Source organism: Monopterus albus, unplaced genomic scaffold (assembly GCF_001952655.1).
Source record: "Monopterus albus unplaced genomic scaffold, M_albus_1.0 scaffold52.1, whole genome shotgun sequence".
In the NCBI taxonomy this organism is placed as follows: Eukaryota; Metazoa; Chordata; class Actinopteri; order Synbranchiformes; family Synbranchidae; genus Monopterus; species Monopterus albus.
This window is the reverse complement of record NW_018127932.1, coordinates 3,665,239-3,690,837: the sequence shown is the minus strand read 5'-3', so window position 1 is coordinate 3,690,837 and position 25,599 is coordinate 3,665,239. Positions and strand designations below refer to the sequence as shown.

General features: G+C 40.7%; 1 protein-coding gene across 2 annotated transcripts in view; it reads left to right on the top strand.

Annotated features, from left to right (window-relative positions):
* The first annotated feature begins 506 nt into the window (after positions 1–506).
* Positions 507–25,599, top strand: part of cdh5 (cadherin 5) — a 30,536-nt gene continuing 5,443 nt past the window's right edge. The window contains exons 1-14 of one of the 2 annotated variants that reach the window (XM_020601726.1): positions 507–1,486; positions 9,118–9,348; positions 9,760–10,039; positions 10,440–10,562; positions 10,834–11,001; positions 11,230–11,411; positions 13,437–13,550; positions 14,048–14,190; positions 14,283–14,416; positions 15,516–15,625; positions 16,380–16,482; positions 20,608–20,729; positions 20,975–21,089; positions 25,208–25,340. In XM_020601726.1, the coding sequence (XP_020457382.1) occupies positions 9,118–9,348; positions 9,760–10,039; positions 10,440–10,562; positions 10,834–11,001; positions 11,230–11,411; positions 13,437–13,550; positions 14,048–14,190; positions 14,283–14,416; positions 15,516–15,625; positions 16,380–16,482; positions 20,608–20,729; positions 20,975–21,089; positions 25,208–25,340 (1,958 nt within the window). In that variant the 5' untranslated portion in view covers positions 507–1,486. Of the gene's footprint in view, positions 1,487–9,088; positions 9,349–9,759; positions 10,040–10,439; positions 10,563–10,833; positions 11,002–11,229; positions 11,412–13,436; positions 13,551–14,047; positions 14,191–14,282; positions 14,417–15,515; positions 15,626–16,379; positions 16,483–20,607; positions 20,730–20,974; positions 21,090–25,207; positions 25,341–25,599 lie in introns of both variants that reach the window. The other variant, XM_020601725.1, reaches the window with a different exon arrangement.

Genomic DNA, 25,599 nt, shown 5'->3' with positions numbered 1-25,599 from the left:
TGAACCAAAATGGCAAATAACATGAGAGTGAGCAAACAGAGAGTGGGGAGAAAGATGGAATGGGGGTGGGGGGTAGAAGAAAAACAGGAGAGCTGTTGCCACAGGAGCGGCTTCATAAAAACACACAGCCGGCTTTCCTGTCCAATTCGCCAAATTACTGATGACCGACTCAGCCCCTGAAAAGAAGAAGTAGGGTGAGGTAAATGGAGTGTGTGTGTGTGTGTGTGTGTGTCTCTCATCTTATTTACCAGCTTAAACAAGATCTCTCTGTCAGATACGCTCACACACACTCACCAGCCAAAGTCAGTCCTCTGAAATATTTACCAGCCTCATGTGGGGAAATCTCTAAGGATTATCTCCAATAACCTGTTTAACTTAATCCTTATCTCACACATGTGAATAATAAATCTCTCCCCCACGCTCTGTCTCTTTCGCTCTCTTTGAGAAGGGCTCAGAAGTAACGCCTCTCACCTTACTCTCCGTCACCCTCCCTCTCCTCTTCACTCACACACTCACTCCATCTGCTTTATGAGCTGGCTACGTTCTCTGCCTCTCCGAGTGTCTTTGAGCTATTTTGACATATGTGCTCCCTCTCTGCTTCCCTGTCTTTCCACCAGTTCCATACCTCTTTCTCTCTCTGCTTTCCCTTCCCAGATAGGAAAATAAGTGCTAGCAGGGTGCGCCAGCGAAGAGGACTGACCATAATAACAGGAAGAGGAAGTGGGCAGTGACCTGTATGAGCGAGGGCTGAGGTCGGACAGCTGTGGTTCAACACTTCTAGCTGCTGGATGCAAAAGCCACATCAGAGGCGGCAGGAAGAGAAAGAGCAAGAGAGGTTCAAAACCTGTTGGAATCTCACCTGAGGAAAAACCTTGACAACCTGAGAAGAAAAAACAAGGCAATAAAGACTTGGAGTTTTTAGTTCTTTGAGAAAAAAATACAGAAGAAGAGGCTGTTAAAGTGATGTCTCAGCCTTCACCTGCTGAGTGAACTCTGGTTTCTATTCTTCAATTTGTTGAGTCTCTGAGAGTCTGACAGTCTGTCTTTGGAAACCCAGCTCTGGGATACATTCTCATTCAAGAAGCATCACCTAATACTTCATCATCACAGACTTCATTCTGTTTATCTGTTCCACAATCCGGAGAAGGATTTACACAGAATCCTGGTGAAAGCCAAGCAGAAAGAGAAATCCCTGCCAGTAGAACAACACCTGCTGCTCGCTTTCTACATCAGAAAAACCAGCTGACAAAAGAGAAGAGTGAGGAAGAGGAATGCAGTGGTGGAATCAGTAGGTGGTTTTACCCTCTGTTCAGCTTATAACCACCTACCAGCTGCTAATTTCTCCCACATACCTGCAAAATTAATAAAGTATCAGAGCTTGAGTGAGCAAGAGAACATCCTGAAGGATTTGGGCTTCATTTTGTACCAAAAGAAGGGTCTGATCAGCAGTTAAGATTTTACTTGGCTTGGAGCATCCACCTTTGTGGTAAGTTTTCTGTTTTTATCTTAAAGTTGGAAATATTGTAAGAGACAGAATGACTGTACAGGCATGCTATGTGTGTGTGTGTTGTATTTAGAGAACGTGTGTGTGTGTGTGTGTGCACGCGCTTGTATGAACACAAGCTTTCCTGTTCAGCAAATGTGATGGCAAAGCAATGTACGGCAGCAGAAAATGAAACCCAGATCCCCTGAAAACATTCCAGGTTTTTCCACACTTCCCCAGTCACTCCAGGGTGAAACTCTCATGAATACCAGTCAAACTGTCTTGAAGACGGTACATAAATAACTTGAAATGATGGTTATAAACCTGTTTAAGACAGGCTGTCATCCCTTGTCACTGTTCACATACATTATTCCAGTATCTCAGACAGCGCAGTGTAGAATTGAATGCTGTAATTGAGCTCTGTTCCCCCCCGGAGGCTGGACTGTCATTCCTAAAGACAGACAGCTGGGGCCATTAAGACGATACAGGATGATCTGTGGACAGAGCAGGAACAAATTCACAAAACTAAATCCACCAGGAGGTCTTCAGCTGGCCATGGTGAAAACTTCCACATTAAAATAGAAAACTATTTTTTAATCCCAACTGTCAAGTTTATGTCAGGTTAGTGTGGTTATCAAGTATTGATGCCGCACATTTAATATTCCAAAGCAGCGAAGATCTTGTCATTTAACTGGTGTCATTTTGTCAGCTGAAGATTTCCCTGTTATACAGTTGTTTAAGATCTCATTTATCAATCATTTATGCCAAACAGTACCTGAAGACAGTATCAGCTTCATTTAACCACCTAATTTTGTGAAGAGAGCTTTTTTTGAGACCCTGCTTTAGAGGTTACTCTTGTTGCTGTTGCCCTGGATTCCACTGCTCGTAAAGTGTCTGTTATTTTTTGTAGCCTGTGTATGTGGGAATAGTTACTTGGTAATTGTGGATCCGGATCCATGGCCCAGAGTGACAGAGGTGATTTGATTTGGTTGTTATTTCGAAAGTCGTTGTTGAAACTAAACTCAGTGGTCTAATTCCTAGATAGGGAACTATCAGGGAAAATCCTCTGGGTACCATCTGGAGACTTCACCCTCTCTCTCCCACACAAGATTCATGATTAGAGCCATTCATTCATTCAGATATATGTCAGAGTGGTTGACAAGCTGTCCAGCTGTGGGGATGTTGGCTCAGCTGAAGTCACTGATTACTACTGAAAGTCCCAGTTACAGTTTTATTTTCAGCAACTGACTTGTTGATTCTATGTTTTACATAATATACCACAATTCATTTTGTATTATTTGCATTGTTTATATTGTAATACTCTCCGTTCCAGAACCATTACAATATTATATTTTACTTTGAATCAGCTTCCCTTTTTGTAGTAGCGGTATATATAGTCGATTTCAAATAATTTTTCATTTCCCATCCTCATCAATCCATTCATAGCGATAGGATGTATAAACATTTTTAAAAATATTAATATTAACATTTCAGATGGCAACAACTTGAAATGTGTAAGTGCATTACAACTTAATACTTGTACTTGAAGGCTAACCTGATTGGTCCACAGTTCTACAGGATGGATTTCTGAGAAGTATTCAGGAATAAACTGAAATACTTCAACAATATTTACATTAATTCGTTGGTCATTCAGAATAGGTTTTATGTGGACAAGAAATCAGGTCACATGGCTACACTGCATTAGCATGTCCAGTCTTTGGGGGGCTGTAGTTGGATATTTTACATTTAGCAAAGATGAGACTGACAGCAGAGCCAAAACCAACACACAAAACATATTAAGCTTTATATTATTTTCAGATGACTGTTGGACATTACTGTCAGATTTAAAACAGGCTGCCATCATTCCAGTTTTACTGCACAACTTTGATTTTCTGACTGTGAAAGGCAATAGAATTAACTGGAAAGTGCTTGAATACCATCGGAGCATGAATATGGTCGGTGACACTATAGAGGGTTAGTGAGGACATTGTGCATGTGTGTCTATATGTGTGTGAGTGTAGTAGTGGCTCCTGACAGACAGATTGTTAGAAGCTTCTTTATGATTACATCTATCTTAACAACAGATACACACTACACTGTTCACCAGTCAAACATCCCACATTGGAGACTGTAAAAACACTTTCTACAGGCTGACACATAAATATATTTTTAAAAACTCCTGACTTTAGGTTAGTAAATGTAAAGTAAGATAAACTGTGTCAGAAGGCACCGTTTTGACACAGACTTTTATATAACAAGATTTAAAGACTGAACACTGTCTAGTGCTCACAGAGGCTGGTGTGTTTGTAAGAAAGTATCAGACAAAATGAACATGACAGTCGTGGTTTCCTTTGTTCTTGTAGCCTTACTAGATGCAGGGCTAAACTGTCTACAGAGGCACTAGCAAAGAGGAGAGAATTAACCAATGCATGGCAGCTAGCCCGCTCCATCATGGTGCAGGCTAACTTATGGGCAAGTAAACATTTTCAGGTAAGGGCGGTGCAACAGACAGGGTCATATGATCATCAAATTATCCAGGGTTCATCCACTGGGGACCACAATTAAACCGAACTGCAATCAAGCCAGTAGATATCTTCTTTAAAAAAAAACATGTTGATGTTTTGGTTAAAGGGTGGCACTTCTGTGCACCTGTGTCCAGAATTGTAGAGGTTCACCATCTGGGAAGCATGAAGAAACTCAATTTGGTTATTTCATGTGTAAAGCTGGATACTGTGGCCTCAACATGTTGATAGAGGTAAGATCTCGTGGTCATCAGCAAACTCTTTAGGACTATCCTCTGAGGTTTCTCATGAAAGTTTTTGAGATATTTTGTTTGGACCAATGTGTTGAACAGTTGGCTTGACTTACTAACTGATGGACACTTATTCAGGGGTCTAGTGCATCAACACTACTTTCTTTTTATTAAGTAAAAGCACAGCGGCATTGTCCATCTCATCAGTGTCATCTTCAGTTGACACAAAATGACAGGTACTGTACAGTTAACGTTCCTCGTGTCAGTCTGTCAAATGCTGAATGTCCATTTAAGAGCGGAATCTGTAACTTGACTTACAACAGCATTTATATACTGCATGCATCAGTTAATTAATGTATGTGTCCAAATCAACCAGACATATTTAAATACCTTAAAAACTGGACAGTGTGGCAATAATCAGAAGATCAAATCAATGCCTGGCCCTCATTTTGATATCATTATACAAATATATATCATGGTTATATATTTAAATTGTTGTGCCCTGGTTTCACCATGAGCCACCACATTTCATGATATGATGCATGATATACAGGCAATTACAGATGGACCAAAGGAGAGGCAGATTTCATTATTCACAACAACTTCAAATTATGTTTCAATCTTAAAAGCACAGAAACAATGCAACAAAACTTGTGCATAAACTTCAGCGACCGCCAGGATTATGAAGTCGTTTTGATTTGTTTCTCTGCTTTAGCCTTTGGTAGACTGAAACTAGGTCAGACCTGTCTGCCAGTCACAAAACATCCCAGAAAATGACAACTGTATCTGTGCGTTTGTCTGTTTCTGCTTCACCGTCACACTCGCACTCTCTTGCCTGCAGACAATGTACAGATGTAATTACAGATATTCCTGGATGTTATTTATTCTTCATGCCTCTGAAAGATGCCTTTGATAACTGATGCCATAAATAACTTTTACGTATAATTCTGAAGTGAAATTTAATGCTTACAGCTGAGAGAAAATTTTTAAAAATGTTTTTTATAAGATCAACAGCTACCAGGATAAATAAAAATGACAGGTATATAACAATCTAAATTGTATTTCTGTGTTATCTTCTTGAACATTTACAGGACTCCTGTCACTCTCTATATCCTCTACTCATTTAAAAGTTACAGTAAAAACTTCAAAAGTAAATTGGTGTTAAATTATTATTTTAAAAAGCTGTTACACTGGTTGTGTTGATATGTTTATTCTCCAAACCATCTTTGAAGGTGTTAAATATGCTTTTAAGGTGAGGTATAAAGAGTGGTAGGGATGAAAAGGAGGAGAGGGGAAGATGAAAAGGTGAAGCAAGTAACAAAGGAGGGATGATAAACAAGAGACAGAAATAGACTGTGAAAAACAAGAAGCAGTTTTCACTTTGAGACATTCAACAAAAGACAGAAGGGGACAAATTTCTGAGGAAAATGTGACTGAAAGAACTAACAAGAATGAGATTGAGAAATTTAAAAAAAGCAAGTCGAAGGAAGTGAGAAGCATAAAGTGAGAGAGAAACAAGAAGCAGGGTGACAGAGATACCAAAACAATGAATGGGAAAACAAGAAGTGTGACACATAGGGAGACTCGGGGACATGTCTGAGACAGTCACAGTCAGCAGCAGCAGCTGAATACCAGGAAGGGTGTGTCCACTCACTAATGATGACCCTTCATTAACAGGCCTGACGGCATTTCCCAGAAGGCATTGTGTTTAGACTTCCTGTTGCTGATAAAAGGGGAGGACTAAGATGCTGACCTTTGAAGGAGGAAATGCTGTTTTAAAAAATGCCCCCAACTGATTTGCCATCACAGAAATAACTTGAGTGTGTGTGTGGAATCCAATCATAGCATGTTATTGTGTGTGTGAGTAACATTTTATATATATGTGACAGCGAGGAAAAGTCAAGCTGGGTTCTGAGTCAAGCCTCGTGTGCATTTTGTTCATAATACAAAAATATTTTTCTATAACATTGGAGGACAGCTATTGGGGGCAGCTGTGGTGAGGGAGGTAGCGCAGGTCGTCTCCTAATCGAAGGCTTGGCAGTTCGATTCCTGGCTCCTCCAACCTGTGTGCTGTAGTGTCCTTGAGGAAGCCACTGAGACATCACCAGTGTGAGTGTATTACCGGTGCCAGGCTGGGGTGACAAGCTGGTCGGTTATCTATTGTGTCTCACCCGATGGACTGAGCAGACCCTGCACCGGCAGTAAAAACAATAATGAAAAATGGGAAAACAAATGGATGCACATGAAGTTACTGAGTGAAACAAAGTCATAAAAATAATGGTTAGTAGCAAGTGAGATTGAAGAATTTGGAAGCTAAATAGTTTCTCATTGCTACTGAGTTTTAATCTAGTTATGATCACTTTCTATTTATTGCAAAGTAACAACGTCTACCAATGTCAACATGCATTGATGAGGAAAAATAAACTGAAAAGGTCAAAAAATCCAGCAGCACTTGCAGCGTATATAACTTTATTAAAATGGTCTTATACTTGTATAGCGCCTTTCTATGCTTTTTACAGCACACTCAAAGCGCTTTCACATTATTCGGCCATTCACACTCCCAAACCGGTGACATCAACGGGAGCAACTGGGGGTTCAGTGTTTTGCTCAAGGACACCTCGACATGTTGACTGGACAAGCCGAGAATCGAACCGCTAATCCTCCGGTTAGGAAACGACCCGCTCTACCTCCTGAGCCACAGCCGCCCAAAAGACCAAAGTGTTTCAGCTTGTGGTCATCTTTCTATTTATTTCCAGCCTATGGGGCCTCAGATATGGGAATCCACAATCAGAAAAAAAAAAACTGACATTTAATAGCACGTCTATTAGCAACTACTCACAATTCCATTCAGAAGTGCACAGTGAAAGCTTTATAATTAATTTAATTAACGGTTTAATTAATTTAGTCGGGAAGAAATTCAAACAATGAAAAACACAAGAGGGCAAACAAAACCCAAACAAAAGATATGAGCCAAAAAACACAGTTTAGTCTTTATTTGAGCTGATTTGAAGGGAGCTGTGTGAAGAGGTCAAGGGAGGTCAGCAGAATACGACATTAGGCCATTAGAGGGAGACGACTTTGTGTCGGTATAATCCCTTGATCGTAATCTCTTTCTCCCTCCCTGCCACTAATGGCTGGAAGACAATAAAATGCACTAATCTGTCTGCTGGGATGGCACAAGGCTGTGCTGAGATATCTGCTGGAGTACAGAGCACACATAAACTAAAATGTTTTGAAGATTATTTCGGTGACATTTCTGCTTTATTAGATAGAGCCCAGTGGAAGAAGACGGGGGTGGTGGGGAAGACAGAAAGACAGACAGCCTGAACGAATGGGAGGACTAGTGTTTGTGTGCCTTATATGCTACATCTTTAGTTTGGTTGCATAGCACTCAAAAGGCTTGCAGGCAGAAGCAACTGATGCAAGACAGCGAAACATCTTCCAACTCGTAATAGGCCAAAAACCATAAATCAGATGAGGCGCCAGTTTGGTTTAAACTGAAAAGAAATTCCACCAAATTTAAGCCTTAATATGAGTGATTATTTTGGTTTCCAATACTGAATTGGCACAAATTTAGCAGGAGGCATATTTTCCTTGTCCCCAGAGAAAGAATCCACTAATGTGCCAGCAGACTCTTAATCTTCTCTTGCTGTTTCTCTGATGGGAAAGAGCTGTGCCTTAAACCAGGGGGCCACAGTGCTACAATACAGATACAGGTGAGACGATGGTAACCACTTGTTTTTCTCGATATGTTTTGACGGTGTAAGAACAGAGGGTGTCATATGCTGTACACAATGTAAAGCCCCTAGAGGCAAATTTGAGATTGGTGATATCATGCTACAGGACATAAATAAAAATGGACTTGACTTTGGTAATGAATCCATAACTTTAAATGCCAACTGTATGTAATGCCAAAACCCTGCACAGCAGTTTCTCTGACTCTGTTGTGGGTGTTTACAAATCATGTATGACACTTAGATTTATCCTCCATCTTAATGACCTAAAACTAAAAGTAAAGTATCAAGAGTGCTTGTTTGCAGTTATTTACTTTGGCCAGTGTGGTGCAGTCTGTTGCCTGAAAGTGTTGCATTACGTCATGGTAAAAGTTGATTTGTAGCATGACTGCATGTGTTTTCTGAAGGCCTATCTGTTGGGGCCCCTGTCATGGAAACACAGTTGTCTTATAGAAGGAAATGAGGCGTATATAGTTTCTTCTATATTGGATTTGAATCAAAAATTGGTATCAACCACACACAGCCAAAGTCTTTGCTGTGTTATACTCTAACACTGTCTTGTGTCACAATTTGACATGCTGTATTAAAGAGGAAAAAAAAAGAGCAATCAAAAATCCAAAATGTCAAACAGTCCCTTTAGGAGAAATGGACATTTTAATAGCCGATAACAACCAATATCTTAGGTGGTATTAATGTCAACTCCTCTCTCCATCTCTGTCTGTTTCTCTCATGTTGCAGCAGTGGGTCAGGGCCTAAAATGGGTCACAGGCCTATGTTTAATAGATCCCCCTATGGCTGTAGTAGTGACACGCTTTCAGCCCAGGTCCCATAGTGAGAGGCTAAATGTTTCATTTGGGTCCCAGGCTGGAAAGGTTTAAAGCCCTGGTCCAAATTGATAGCTCAGTGGTGGACTGTAAGGGGACAGAGAGCTCTTGGCCTTGACTCTGAGTCTCACCCTGGCACAGGGAAGGGGTCTGCCCATGGCTGATAAATGGTTTTAATGTGATCCCCTCTCTCTTTTTCTGCTTCTCCTCTCTCATTTCCTTCCCCTTCACATCCTCTCTGCACTCCCACATCTCTTATTCTTGTCTCGCCTCTTTCTTCTCCCACCCCTTTTAGCACTTTCTTCCTATCACTTACTGTTCTAGATGATGACTTGTCTCCAGCTGTGGACTGCAGGGCTTATGGCCACTCTGGTCTTGTCCATCTCTCTCATCATTGCTGAAGACTCTGGCCTTCCTGTGGTGGAAGGAAGCCCCGTTGAGATTGTAAAGAAGGAGACCCATCCCATCCTGTTCCGGCAAAAGAGAGCGTGGATCTGGAACTCTCTCTACGTGGAAGAGGAGAAACCTGCACCTATCCCCTACAAGATAGGACAGGTAGCTTAGCGTCAGCATTTTGAACTCACTACCCAAAGCTCACAACAAAAACAATCACACAAGGATCCTACTTCTATAGTTTAGTCTTTAAATGTCCAATATTCTCCTATCCTACTTCTATAGTTTAGTCTTTAAAAGTCCAATATTCTCCTTGCCATGGCTGTTTGATGTAAAGGCATAAAGTTATTATTGTCACTTCCATTCAGCCTAACGCTGTAGGATGCCAAGAATCTAGGACATTGACGCGTTGCTAACTAGCTCTTAGATAAACATCTGAGCGAGTTTGCCAGAATACTCTATCTATTTGTAGAAATCTGCTGGAAGCTTGTTGAGTCCTCACTCCAGCTGGGAAAATACTGAATGTTAAAGAAAACTATGAGACAGTCAACCCTATTATTTTTTCTTTCCTAGTTGAAGTCAAGCCAGAAAGTGGAGGTGAAGAGCTTTAAAATTGAAGGCGAAGGAGCAAACACCATCTTCACTGTGGATGACAAAGGAGACCTGTTTGTTACCAGATCTCTGGACAGAGAGGAGAAGAGTGCATACCGTCTGACTGCCAGAATGTATGATGGAAATAAGAAGGTGATAGAGGACGCTGGAGACTTCATTGTCCAAGTGACAGACATCAATGACAACAGCCCTGTTTTCCCCAGAACATACAATGGATCCATTATGGAGAGGTCCATGATAGGTGAGTAGGGTCACTATTAAATAATCATTAGAAAAATACATCAGCTGTTGGGTTGAAAAGCTGCTTGATGGGAGTCAAATGTAAATGTATTTGTAAAGTACATTATAACATACAGTATTTTAAATGAACTTTAAAGGCCAACGTAAGTTTATTTAAATATTTATAAGAAGACAAGAAAAAAGGACACATCATGTGCAAAGCTGATAAAAATCTTATAGGACACATTTATAGTTCTGCAAGTGACATTTGCTACCCAGTGATCATTTAGATTTAAAATAGACTGGACTGTGAAAAGTCAGGTAAAAATTAAATACAGTCTTAACACCTGTTGCAATCATTAGCAAGCACACCCTTTAGTGCATGAAGAGACATTAAATAACAGTCTTCACACATCATGAAGGAACTAAAGTAGTTGAGGTGAGGGCAACCGATGCTGATGACCCCACCACTGCAAATGGAGAGGTCAGGTATTCGTTAACTCAAGACGGAGACCTTTCTGCCTTTGAAATCAACAGCATCACAGGTATGTTAAACATTTCAAGCCCAGCAGCCTAGGCCTATAGCAGAATAACTAAGGGAAGGCTCGGGGTCGCCTGAACCTAACCTAACTAGAAGCTTTATCAAAAAGGAAAGCCTTAAGTCGGATCTTAAAAGTAGACTGTTATCCTGCAGAAACATCACTTTTTCTTCCTTAACAAGTCAGTTAGAGGAGCTGTAGAAGCACAAGCTATTTTTACTTGAACGTGAGTCAGAGCTGACCTCAAAGATGACACCTTGCTTGTCTCTCTCTGCAGGCATTATCAGCTGCAAGACAAACAATCTGGACCGGGAAACCAAGAGTCAGTATGTGGTGGTGGTAAAAGCTCAGGACATGAGAGGAATAGCTTCTGGCAGCACAGCCACCACCTCTGTTACCATCACCATCACAGACATCAACGACAACATAGCTTCTTTCACTCGAAGTAAGGAACAGTGCTGATTAATGATGATTAATGATTAATAAATACTTTAGAAATAAAAGTTCTAATCCTTCACTTTTTTAGGCACATTACAAAGAGAAGATTCCTAATAATAATTGTAACACTTTGTTCTTATTTTTAAGATTGGTGTTTATTCTACTATATTAAAGAATCTACTGTAAATGTCTTATGTAACCAGAAGTGCTCCTGATGTGTGTTTTCTCTCTGCAGCAACATATGAACTACAGGTTCCAGAGAACCACAAGTTGAATGAGAAGATCGGCACTCTGGTGCTGGAGGACCGAGATCAGCCTCAGAACAAAGAACCTATTTTTACCCTTCCAAAAGAACACACCAACATGTTTTATATTGACATCAGCTCTACCAAGGATGGCACCCTCAAGCTCAAACAGGTAACAGGTGGCAATGAATGAAGTGACAATACATCAAGCCTCAAACTTTATTTCTACTTTTACTTAATTGGCTGCCATGTTAGCTGTCTGCATTCTTTGATACTGAGTAGAGCAGTGGTTCCCATCCATTTTTGTCCCATATACTCTGACAGCTCTATTCGATGGGCTCAAATACCTCTTCATTTTACTGCTTCAAAAGATGTGGTGGCTTCATAGAATTACTGGATAGTGTTTCACTACAAAGAAGAAGAATGTGGTGAATTCTTGGTATATGTGAATTCATACAAGACCTAGAATTGCTCACATATAGGTGTTGTGTCTGTCTTCCTTTTTTCAATAATCATGTTTGTGTCTCACCTCTTCGACTACCACTGGAAATGATTAGTTTAGCTTTTGTTTGGCTCATTTCTAGCTAGTTTTCACATCCTCTCAGCTGCAACACTTGGGATTAAGGTGTCCCAACCATCCTACCATAGGGGTAGGTTTTTCAGATAATATACTAAAGATTGACGTCTCAGCAACATGTTGTCCTACTTCTATTTTACTGTATGTCCAAATAAAACCAGCTAAGGGTAGAGAGCATAAGGATCATTGCTAAATGTCAACAATAATGCAGTGACATTTTCAAAATTGTGTTTTGGTTATGATTCCTTACACGCCACCCAGAAAAAGAAAAAATGTAATGTAAAAAGTGATATTTTGCAGCAAACACCAGAGCCCTGGCTTACATCTGGTTAGGAAAGATATTTATGCTTGCAGGAATTCTAGCAGGTTTATTTGACTGTTTTGTGCTCTTAAGATAAAGTAATTAGTAAATCATAAAGCTGAATGTGTTCTGATGAAATAGGCTCTGTAATAATTTGTACCCATGCTGGTTTGGAATCAAATCACACAACATTCTTCTCTCTGCTCAGCTTGTCCCCCGGCTCTGCAGTCCTTCTCATTTCTCTCACCAGCTGTGTTTACACACACAGAGTAAGCTAAATGTCGGCCATACTGTGTTAACGTCTTATCCTTGTTAAGCTGTTTAAACCTGCCTCTGACACTCTGTGACTGAGTACCCATGTTATCGTGAATAATCCATTTAGCAGAATATTCCTGTCTACCTGTGGTGTCTCATCCATAGATGAAACCATCTGCCAGTAACTGAACAGCAGGCTATATCTAATACAGGGGAAAGAAATGATAATTCCAGCAGAAATGTGACAGTAAGCACTGTTTGCTGCCATATATTTGTTGACATGAAAGCATATCCATAACACTGAGCAAGTCTCAGGCTTTTCAGATGGTGAAAAGGCAGAAGGACTGAGGTGTTTCTACAAGGAGGAAAAAGTTGGCATTCTGCTGTGTCTTTTAAACAGAGTCTGAATTTAACACAGTTGTTTCAAGTGAGGCTGGCACATTTAGAGCCTTTTCAGACTTCAACAGCTGTCACTGGTGACCAGACGCAGGTGTAAATGGAGGACGAAGATAAGACATGAACATAAAAACTAAAAGCACAAGTGCAAAGTGCCCCCAGTCCAAAACAGAACATATGTGAATATTTTCACTCTCGAGGATCAATCCACATGTGGTACATTAACTTTATCAGTGACATGAAGTGTTATTAATCAAAAACACTGTAAGACATTAAAGTTAGGCCTCAAAAGCATCACTGTAATGAGGGAAAGTTATGCTGAATGCTGCATTTTGGTTGAATAATAAAGAAGTGCAGGATCTGTGTTTCTGAGAAGCACTGTAGTAACTACAGGAGTTTAAATATAGCCCAGCTGTATCAGAGCTAGACAACATGAATACAAGCTGTGTATTAAGATAAAAACTAGACTTTAGGTGTGTAATCAAGTTTAATGCTCTTTTGGAAACTACAAAACAGCTATTGTTTGACATATTGTAACCTCTTCTGTCTCGTTGGCTCCACTTTTGTGGCTCAACTCCCCTTGAGAATAACTCACAATAGATCATTTCTGCTCAACAGATAATCACATCCTGATCTCATCAGTACAATTTTTTTACTTCCTTCCCCAGGCCTTAGACTATGAGACAACCAACAGCTACTCTTTTGTTGTGGAAGTGCGAGAGAACCTAAGAGCTCTGCATTCTCCTCCTGACAATGTGAACAGCGCGCTCACCTCAGCAAAGGTAACTATAAGACAGGCCTTACAGTCTTACAGCCTTCCTCCAGGGACATTATCACCCTGCTTCTCATCAACTTTTGACTAAAAACTGGACAAGAAGTGAAAGCATTGGACTTTAGAAGCAAACTCATTGTGAACTCAACTGATTATGAGGGCAGAAATATACACTACAGCTTCAGTGGTCTGGAAATAGTGTTATCAGTGTGATTTGTTAGTAAGGTCACTGGCAGATGTACATCTTCCAGAGGTTAATTTGACTCAGAGATAGTAGATTTAAATCTGGTAAATGTCTTTTTCTTTATGTAAATAGTATATTCTATAAGCATAAGTGAAGAGCCCCAGCTCCCGACCAAAGAGCTGCTCAATCCTCAGCTCACCCAATCAATCAGTGCCAGAATGAGCCTGAAACGTGGAATTGTAAAGAAAAAGAAGTCCAACAATCCTAGTTTATGTGTATGAATTGCTGACTTTAATCTGTTACCAATCATTTAAAATTAACAGGTAATCATCAAGGTGTTAGATGTAGATGAACCACCCGTCTTCTCCAAGCCCAAATATATGTTCACTGTGGTGGAAGAACAGATTGTAGAAAACATAGGAACAGTCACAGCCAGAGATCCTGACAGAGCCAACAAGAACATACGGTACAATGCTATGCACACTCCCCAGAATAACTCATATCCTTTCTAATCCTGCATAGAGACTGTTACACTGATCGCTCACTATCTCTGTGTAGGTACGCCATATTAGACAGGGACTGTCCTATCGGAATCAACCCACAGACAGGTCAGCTGCGCAGCCAGAGGACCATGGACAGAGAACTGGAGCCCACTTACTTGTGTCAAGTTAAGGCACAAGAGCAGCCAAATGGTATCCCCACCCACACACACACAGAAGTATTGCATGGGTTCATAAATCCTGTTTCCTTTAAACAATAGATCCTCACATTAAAAAAAAAATCTGAAAGTGTTTTCTCTAACAGTGCTAATGAGCATACAGGGATGGAGTTAGAAAAGTCAAAACAGACACTGTGTTCTCTTATTGTTCACCGAGCAGCCTGTCTGGTTTTATTGAGGGATGGGTGGAACATGTGTGTGTAGATTTAAGACACCGCCATAACACCTGGTCGACCCACACAGGGAGGAGAGAGTAAGCAGAAAAATCACATTAGTGGGTCTCTTTGTTCACTTGCAGCTTCCTAATCAAACTCTATATTTTTAGACGAGCAATGAATGAAATCCATAGATCTATTTTAGTGGCTCTGTCATGACGTTTAAGGAACATAATGGTCGCCTGGGCTTGACAAGGTCCTCGATATACAGCACATGTAGCATACTAAAGATAGTACAAGATGTCAGTGCAAGAGACAGAAAGCAAACAAACCCGCACATTTATCAAAAGATGACAAAAACTGACCAACAAACAGCTCACAAATAGAAATATTTTTAATCACTTGACTTCAATCAATTCCATCACACACATCTAATCAGTATCATGGCTAATCACTGTCAGACCGACCTGTTAAGGTAAATGACAGTCAAGCTTTGTGAAGTGACAACAGTGACAATAAGCATTTAAGCCAAAATGCTGCAAAAATGTATTTGATGACTTTGTTAAAAAGTGACAGTGGGTTTTATTATACATGGAACTGATTTTCCATATGGTCTCCTCTGCAGGCTTTGAAATTATTTTAAATAAACAGTACAAGAAAGAAAATTAGTGAAGGAAAGGATGAAGAACTGATGATTCAATGCCCATGTCCTACAGTCTCTGTTCTTGTATGTTGAGGAACACAGGTTTGCTCTGAAACGTCCATGCAACCAGCCCACTCAAATGTCCTGTGCATTTCTGTTGGCTATTGCCACTGTCAGCACACTGTGAGATAGTTATGTCAGTGGTATAGCACCAAATTACAACAAGTACCCATCATTACTGAAGTTAACCATGTGCTGTTGTCTCTTCTCTGCAGGTCTGGAGTCATTTGTAATAGTTAACATTACAGTTCAGGACATCAACGACAACAAGCCTGAGCTGGTTGCAGATGAGATCTTTGTCTGTGAGAATGATGTCACTAACACGGTAGGAAAAATAGTTAAACGGTGACAGTATTTATAACAGTTTATTGCTTGATGTGGATTCAGATAGACTGACAAATGTCTTTATTTGTCACATCAGTAAAGCTGCGCTCAGCCCTGCCCTTTACTTACAGCTCTTATAGTGATAGTTCAGACATGTTACATACCTGACCTTATTTAGTTTCAGTTGTTGTGTTGTTCAAAATAGGATCCACACTAATATGTGTGTCACAGCCTGGCACCAGGCCGACAGCTATACAAATTAGAATGGAGTAGCTAGCCTGTCCTGTCACCTCACAGCAAGGAGGTCTTGGGTTTGAGTCCCAGCCGACCCAATGCCTTTCTGTGCGAAGTCTCCATGTTCCCCCTGTGCCTCCGTGGGTTCTCTCCGGGTACTTCGGCTTCCTCCCGCAGTCCAAACACATGCAGCTTAGGTTGATTAGTGACTCTAAACGTTTGTCTACATGTCAAGCCTGTGATAGAGTGGTGACCTGTCCAGGGTGGACCCCACCTCTCGACCAATGTCAGCTGGGATTGGCTCCAGCCCCCCACCCCAACCCTGTTGAGCAGTATAGATAGTGGATGGATGGAGGGATGTAGTATATAGCTGGGTTAAAGATCCAATATAATAAATTTAAATTTCCATTCTAACGGGCGAACCCCAAAAATAACCATGTTTTGACAGATGAAGAAATATAATTTACATGTCAACATGTGTTACAGCACCAGTGTACTGTATTTTTTTCATCTTTCCTCAGGTCATTGGCATCTTGAGAGCCACAGATAAAGACGAGCAGCGGGCTTCCTTCACTTTCAGCCTGGCTGGTGGGAGCTCCAACTTCTCCATCAGAGACTATGGCAGTAAGTGTTTGTATGCACTGAGCATATATTTACCTTTCTTTTCTTGCTTGTTGCTCTAAACGGTGTTTGGAGGAAGCACTGGCCTCTGCACTTGTTGCTATGCAACAACTGAAACACTGTTTGAGGTACAGTGCTTTGTTGCTGAAATTTGAAATTATTTTAACTTCTCAAAGCATGCTTTGGCTCTGCCAGCCAGACGGGGGATTTACTGCTGAGAGCCTGTCTGGGACTATAAGTGCTGTCTAGAATGCACAACAGCAAGTAGTGAAAGTAATAAGAGCAAGTGGCTCGGTGGACTTGCAGATGACTCTGTGTATTGTAAACTCATCCAGGCTAAGGATGTTAAAGGAACACGTCACACACACTGCTAGTGAGCTACCTTTTACAATAAAACGGCACCATGAGGAATGTAGGGATACGCTTGTGAGTCTCACTCAGTAAAGTAGCTTATGTCATTATTATTATTATAATAAGTAAAAGTTTATTCTTAATTCCACACTACATCTACAGTCGGTAGATCCGGTGACATTTGAGAGTAAAGCTAGGTAGATACCAATGTACAAAAGTTAAATATATCAGCCTAAATAAACTGACTGTGACATAGATGATGGTGCGAGACACTTTCTTTGATTCAGACATTGATATTTAGGCACAGGTTGGTGCTCTGTTACATCAGGTTTCCAAAGCTTATTTGGGTTATTCATCTGAGGACAAAAAACGGCACAGGTCAAACAGTTTTCATCAGTTTTGATCGCACATAAAAACCTGAAGAAAGGTGTTACCAACTGTTGTAGTCAGATAATAGATGAAAGCCTTAGGTAGTCAGTTGAAAGATTTAGGTGAAGCGTTACTATGTAATTTAAATGAAACTTGAAACACCCTGACAGGAAGATAAACAGTGGGTATAAAAGGCACAGATTTTCATCATCCTTTTCCCTCCCTCCTCATGCCTGGAGGGGTTGACATGTTGAACTAATAGAGAAAAGGAAAAGGAAGATGGAGGAGAGCAAAAGCCAAGACAGATGAGGTAGAGATGGAGGAAAAGATGAAAGAAGGTCGGAGGAAGAGATCAGTAAGTGAGACAGGTAAAGCTAAACTAAGACCGTGCAAAAAAGGGGAGAGGAAGCAAACATGTCCCTCAAAACAGCCATGCTCTTAATTATGCATAACCTTTAGTCTCAATATAATTTAAACGGGCGAGTTATATGAAATATCATCCTCTGTACAGTTGTCATGGAAGGAGAAATTAGCTATAGCGACCAAAACTATTTTTGTACCAGGCGCTAAACATGTTTATTTCTGTTCTAAAGTTGGGCAATTTAACATTGGAGTCTGTAGGAACTGGCTCCCTCTTGGAGTCAACCTCAAGTGGCCATTGGTCGTTGGTTTTGGCACTTCTACACTGGCTTCATTTCTCAGCCTTGGAGATTGCTGTTCGCTTAAAACATGAAGAGAGAGGAGAGAGAAATAAAGGAATGAACAAAGAATGGTGAGACAAACAGAGCACATGGGGCAGAAACAATAAACACAAAGAATAAAAAAACTTACTATGAGGAATAAGCAAAAGTGGTCAGAGGAAAGTGGAAAGAGGAGACGAAACAGGCACAAGGATAAAAGAGTTGAAGGCAAAGAATGAAGCAAGAAGTAAGAGCGAGCAAAGAGGAGGAGATGAGAGGTTAAAACGAAAGGGGGAGAGGAGAAGAAGGGGAAGAAATTAACAGGCAAGAAGAAGAAGGTGAGGTAGGAGACATGAGGGGAAAACAAAAAGGTGGAGAGGAAGAGAGAAGAGGTGAGGAAACAGAGGAGAGATGTGGATATTTGTTTGATAAGTGCTGGTTGTCAGTGTGAACCTCCGCTCTCCCTCGTGGCTCAGGACTGCACCCCTCAAAAATCATCTGACAGCACCTCATGCCACTTAACACAACCTCAAACACTGCTTACACACACACACACACACACACACACACACACAAAGCAAGAGCTGCAAAGTGAGGGCTTTTAAAATATTTATCAACTACCAGCTCTTTAAAACTTGTAAAAAAAACAACCATGCTTTCATTACGGGATGCAAAAAGACACACACACACACACACACACACACACTCCAGCAGACAGTAAAGATTAGCTGTAAAGTGACAGGACTCAGTGTTCAGACCAGGCAGCTACACGAAGCTCGCTGCATTAATACCAGACAGACAAGTGAGAGGAGGCAGGAGGAAAACAAAGAGCAGAGAAAACGACTGATGAGATGCAGGAGCAGAGAGATGGAGAGAACAAAAGAAACATACAGTAGAAAGGACAGTGAGAAAACAGAGAAATCCAGAAGGACAAGAAAGGGATGAATCCAAACAATGAAGGGACAGAGATGAAAAGAGGACAGAAGCTGTTTTCATCTTTTATTCAGTTAGTTAAGGCTTCATCATTCATGTTGTCTTGTACACAATACCCAGAAACCTGATCCCAGTTATACCAAATAAACCTCATCTGGATGTCAGACATTGAAATGTTTGCTAAACTTTTGTCATTTTCTCACCTGACTGGCAGTTGGGAAGTTTGCTGTCATGAAAAGATGCTGTGGTCTTGATTTTGACAGAGCTCTAAGTAGCTCTGTGTGGATCCGTCTGTCACCAAAGCCTTTTTTTCTTCCAAAGGAACTTTCCCCTGTGGACAGGAACCTTTAGCAGGACATAGTTCCTCTACCTGCATTAACATTTTGGTAATGCATGATACATCAGTGGGCTAATTTATTTAATCGTCCCAGGCTCTGCTGTAAAAATCCAAATCACAATATGCCCATGGAGCATTTACCCCAGAGAAAGTTCTTGGACTTTAGTTCCAGGGAGACAAAATTACCAAGAACTTTTGAAACGAACCTCAAGCGTTTGTGTGGATCCGCCCCTTTGTGGTGCGGTGTGGCCTTTATACAATGGAGATGAATGGAAATTGATTTGTGTTCTCAAGCAATGGCAACATTAAGAAAATTCAAGAAAAACATCTTTCCAGCAACACTGTGTCCATTACTCTGGATATTCCACAGGACACATTGCGCTCTGTTTTTATCAAAACAAATGTTTAAGAAAAAAGTTCTTTTGCTATTGATAATTGGTTCCTTTAATGAAGACTGGTTCAACAAAGAAAACACAAACCTTAATAGCTTGCTCAATAAAGTGGACATGCTAGAGGCAGGAAACACAGCCCATTAATCTGAAATTAAAGCCTTTGTTAAACAAAGTTGTTTAGTTTAATAGGGCCACAGTGGAAAAGCACTTCAGTACAGTAAGACCTCTGAAGGCTGGATTCAGAGTTAATTTCAGAAAATATGAATCTATTCTCTACAGATATTAAATCATTCAGCTGAGTGCTTAAGAGATTTACTGTAGCTCCTTTCACAAGACCAATGTGATTTATATTCAAAGGCCAGTACGAACAAATGTCAGCAACACTCATCTTGTTTTTAATTTAAACTTGCCCTTAAACAAACGCAGATGTTTCTCTCTGAGTTAAACTGAGTGTGTCTAGGCACTGTGCGTTTCAGTGCTCAGAGGGGCCTTTCCTGCCATTGTGTTCACTGAAATTCCTCTAGTGGTTCGATATTGTTGAAAAAAGGTCTCCCCATCGTCTTAGCAGGAAACGTCTGCCTGCCACGAATTTAACTTACGGTTGTCACGGTTGTGGAGGAGACGTAGCTCTGGTGTGCTCAGTGTGTTTCAGATGACTAGCTAAAAGCTTGATGCAGGTATTGGAGCATTCACATCACTCCCGGCACCATGTAGAATCCACTATTGTGGGTTATTTTTAAGGTGCTGCCATTATCTATAACCCTAAGTGACTCAAATCCAAAATGCAGCAAACTGACAGATAATCACAAATGATCTGTCTGCCTTTATGTAACAACTCTCTTCTTGCTGTCATATCTCACATCTGCTTTGATTTGGGGAGCATGGCGCTGTATAAATAGACTTTGTAGACTTTAAAGACTGAGCAGATGAACATTAGTTATGCTTGAGCAGAACGAGGTGATGAGTCAGATAAATTAGACACAGAAAGGAGAGGTAACTTGTGTTGCAAAGGTGGTTGTAATATTTTGTATACTCACTGTGTGTATTAATATCCTTCCTCATAAAGATAGCACAGCAGGCATCATTGTGAAACAGGGCCCCTTCAGTATGGATGACCCCAAGGATCACAGCGTGGATGTGCGCATCAGTGATGGAGGACAAACCAGTATCACCAGAGTGGCAATCAAGGTCTGTGGGGCTTTTAATGTGTGTGTGTTATGTACTGAACTCAGTGAAATGATTACAGCACAGAAAAAAAAAACATTTCAAAATGTATTTTCAGTAACATTTTACCTAATCAAAATCACCTGGTTTGCTGCTGTACAACTTTGCATAACTACTTATTGATTAGACAGACATACAGTACATGAACCTTTCTTGACTAACCAATGAATTCACCACTGTGCTGACCGAGTTTGTCCTGCCTGTTGCAGTTGTGTCGTTGCGATGCCAGGCGGATTTCCATGGAGTGCAAAGCTGAAGCTCAGAGGATGGGTGTGAGCGTTCATGCCCTGGTAGCCATTCTGCTTTGCATACTGACCATTCTGGGTATGTGCCATTTCTATCTTTCTTTTCTTTCTTTCTTATTTTTTTTCTTTCCACATTTCACATCTTTGGTGGAAACATTTATTTCTGAGGCTTCCTGCACAGTTCTTCTCAGATATCACCTGCAGTGTTTTCACTGGGGCTGAGATAATCCATTACTGTTTCTAAGAGTCTCTGCACATTCCAACACATTCTCAGCTGCCAAAAGAGACATTCTTCCTAAGAGCGCCTGGAGAACTGTTCTTTTCTGTTTTTCATCTTCAAGAGAACCATAAAGGGGAACACCATGGATTTCACACATCAAAGTCTGTTTACAACTGTTGGGGTGTTCTACTGCATATGTGAAACAAGTTGTATTAAACCTTTTGGTGCCCCAGACCTGCGTCTGGTGTTCAGGCCTGTGCCGTGTTGAACGTGATGCATACAGGAAGTGTCACTAGGTCCCAGTAAGATTGGCCTGGTGACTTTTATGGAAAGTGACAAACATGTTCAGATGCCATCAGATTAAAGGGAAGGAGTGTATGTGTGAAAGGTGATTTTGTGTGCAAACATAACCAGATCATAATAATACTGCTGCCTTGTTATGCTAATGTGAAGGTGTCACGACAGTAATAAATAGATCAATGAACTTTTTCTGTGATTTAGCAGAATTGTTTAATTGCATTTAGAAGCTGAAATCGAATTGGTTTAGATTAGTGTCTTAGTATTCTGTGACATCATTGTTGGATGTGGTTTTAACAGCGCACACGTCTGGCCACAAACATGATTAATGTTGAGTGTGGTCAGATACGAAAGACAAGCACAGTGGGCAGGGAACCAGACATGTTCAGTTTGGCATTAATTTGCCCTTTAAAGGGGTTTTTAAAACAGTATTTCTTGTTCCTTGTGTGTTGTTTGGGAAAATACACAGAACTTTGTTATTATTTATTTTTTCTAGTTGGAAGTTATAAAATCTGTTGGAAGTAAATAAATCTGAATCACAATCAAACATGTGTTCCAAATATCCGTGAAACTCAAATGCATCACTTCCTGCACGGCTCCGGGTTTGTTTAGAATGTATCCAACCCCTTTAGGCAGGCATTTGTGAAATGTTGTGTAGTTTGAATTGAGCAGAAAATGGTGGTAGATTGATTTTTATAAAATGATTTTCACCTCAAGTCTTGGTTGTTTTAGCGTCTGTTAACAAACAGGTGTGGAAGACTTTGTTAAACCCTGAGCTTTTATATTCTCAGAGGAATTCATGAAGGTGGCATCAAGATGCAAAAAGGCTGCACTGTGATTGTGGCGTGTGCAGATGTACCTGCCCTTGCTTTGTAATAAGTAAGTTGTGTTTTGTGGGGAACGCTTCCCCTCCTGGTGTTGTTGCTTTTATGAATAATGTAATGGTGGATGTGGAAATAATGCCTGCAGTTGTGAGTTCAGTATTCTCTTTGATACCTTCACCCCTCGCTCCTTTCTTTCTGGGGAAAAAGGACACTTGTCATGCTGGATGTGAGATAGTTGGCCAAACGAGATGGATCTGGGTTGAGAAGTGCTGAGGAAGAAAGAGAAGGAGAAGAACTTAAAGGTGAAGAGGGAGGGAGGACTGACAGTTGGAAAAACTTACATATAGGAAGTGAAGAGAGGTGAAACAGGTAGACAGACCAGAGGTGTGTGAGACAGAGACGCGAGGTGGAATGAGACCAATGGAGTGACAGAGCGAGACAGAAGGAGGTTAAAGCTGAAGAGGAGACTTGTGGGAAAAGCAGCAGAAGAATAGGAGGGGTAATGAGGAGAGTTTATCTGCTCTTTAGGTGCCGTCTGCTTATCAAACACTGCCAAACACTCAACCTATTAACTATTTACTGTCCCAGTAGCATTCTCTCTCTCTCTCTCTCTCTCTCTCTCTCTCTCTCTCTCTCTCTCTCTCTGCTCTCTCTCCTCCTTTCTGTCTCTCTTCCTCTTTATCAAACACCCACAACGCAGGCCAGATTAACTATTTAATGCACTTGTCATTATCTACCAGGGCCCGAAGCAATTTACCATGCTCTCTGTTCACAGGCACATTTTCTCACAGGAAGTCGGGTTTGACACATGAAAAGTCATTTTTCTCAGTCATTTTTCTACAAAGAAAAGGGCTTCTTCTTCTTCCCTTTTCTCGACCCTCTAAGTCTGATATCTCCAGAGCTTATTAAACTGCAGAGCATGTGTTGTAAAAGATTAATCTGTTGGTTTCCCATGCAAACTTAAATTAGTCTCACTCGCCCTCAACTAAAAGGCACGGCTAATGCTGCCCATCCCCTGAGAGAGAAAGAGGTTCATATCTGGACCGAGGCTCGAGGCCTAATCTCAGGTCAAATGAATACTTCCTCTCCTCCTCCTCTGTTGTCTTCAGCATTGATTTCTCCCTTTTCTCCACTTCTTCCATTTCTCATTCATTGGCTAATCTCCTTGTTTGTTTCTCTTTTCCATATATTCTGTCTCTTTTTTGCTTCCTTGTTCTCATCCCTCTTCTCTACAGCTGAAATGCAAGGGACAAACAAGAAAAACATTACACTGGAAAAACAAAGGATCAAGGATTACTGTTGTCATTTTCTTTAGTATTATAACCTTTATGAATTGACTTGTTCACTCTGGGACATTGCAAAAGGTTTTTCAAACTCTCCAAACCCCAGTTTTCCAATAATTTTTTAAAAATTTCTTTCTCTTCTCTGCACAAACAGTTTGTTTACTATGTTCTACTGAAACATCTCATAATTCATGTTCTACCTTTTGTCCACTTTAGTTTTTTCTCTCTCCTTTCTTGTTTTTTTGTATCTACTATGTTGTTCAATCAATGCTCTTTTCTGAATTTCGAGACAAACAAAATCTGTGTATGCTGGTGAAGGTTTATGTTGGGCTGTTGAGACTTGGTAAAGTATCTTCTCATGTGAGATAGCTTCAGAACGTTCTTTACTTTACAACAAAATACATCGTGTTTTCTGATCTGCCGCCCTGTCAGCGGCTCAACCTGCTTATCACTGCAAACCGCTATGATGGAACCAACACGTCTCAGATTTCACACTGCTATGGTCACACTTTTAAGTTTAGGCACAAGCTAACTAGATTTGGAACAGAGGGAGATGATTGTTTGGTGTTTGGTAGGAAATAAGAAACCGTCTTCCATTCACTGTCTGTCATGGGCCTCTAACAGTGTCGGGCTACTTCCATCTTTGGCCCTTGACAGACACAACTCATAATTCCTACAGATGTTATGGATCTTGACTCTTGCCTGCATGTCCTTGTTATTATCTCTTGTCCTGTCTCCCCTCCCCTCTTCACCCTTTCCTCTCTTTTTCCATTGTTCATTTCATTGTCATCTGTCAGATCTGACTTTCCTTCCCTTTCCTTTCTTTCACATTCCCCTCCACCTTGTTTTCACATTCTAATTTCCATGTCCTGAATCTTTCATCCTGTTTCTTGTGCTCCGCTTTCTTTTATCTCTCTGTTCAGAGTTAGTCCGTCTCATGTTGAGTAGACTCATCTGAGGGTTTCATGCTGAGGACAAACACCTCAGACACCTTAAAACATCCACTCCCCATTTTCTCCCCTCATTCATGCTTTGGTTTCTAGTCCCAGTCGTTTGTTAGTGCCCCATTTTTCTCACTTGTTTCCTGCCCCCATTCTTATTCTGTTTTATGTTTTCTGGCCTAATTCCCTCTCCTGTTTTACATTTGTAGAACTGTTTGTCCAACATGAAAGGTGGCAGCATAATCTGTTCCACAGTGAATGTCTTCAGTTTTATCAGGCCTTTTTAATTTCTTTAACAGATGCAGCATGCAAAGGAGGTTTTACACTTTACATCTTTTTATGCACTGTGGCCTTGATACATTCATTTCTTTTATGCATCTACTTAATGCCCTAATATATTGGTTTTCTTACAATGCCTTTTGCTTGCAGCTTTACTCTTGCAATGCCAGACTTCATAGTAACAGAACTTGTAGACTGGGGCATTTTCATGTCCAGCTTTTGTCTTTTGCAGTGGATGTGTGGCTGTTGCATTGGCTGTCATTCACTGCCACTGGATGTGCTGCCAAAGAGGATTCACACCTCAAAAACCTCCAAACGTATTCTAAATAAAGTTCCATCTGCTGTGTTTTTAGTCATAGTGATCCTGTTTGTGTTGAGGAAACACTACCAGAAGGACTCTCTGACCAGTATGAAGAACAGTGGGGAGATCCATGAGCAGCTGGTCACGTACGACGAGGAGGGAGGAGGAGAGATGGACACTAACGGGTGTGTAGATGAAAACAAACTCTGTCGCACTGCCACTGAGATTTTTAATCTTTTTTTCTAACACTAACTTCAGTGAGAACTCACCAAAGCTAAGGATAATCTTATTATGTATTATTAAATGCACAAGGGAAAAACACTCATAAAATACAAATTATTAACAACACAAATTAAATTCAGATCTGAGCTGTGAAATTTAAATATTCTGCTTCACATGAATAGTTCTGTATTCAGAGTTATTAATGTTTGAAAACTGAATTTT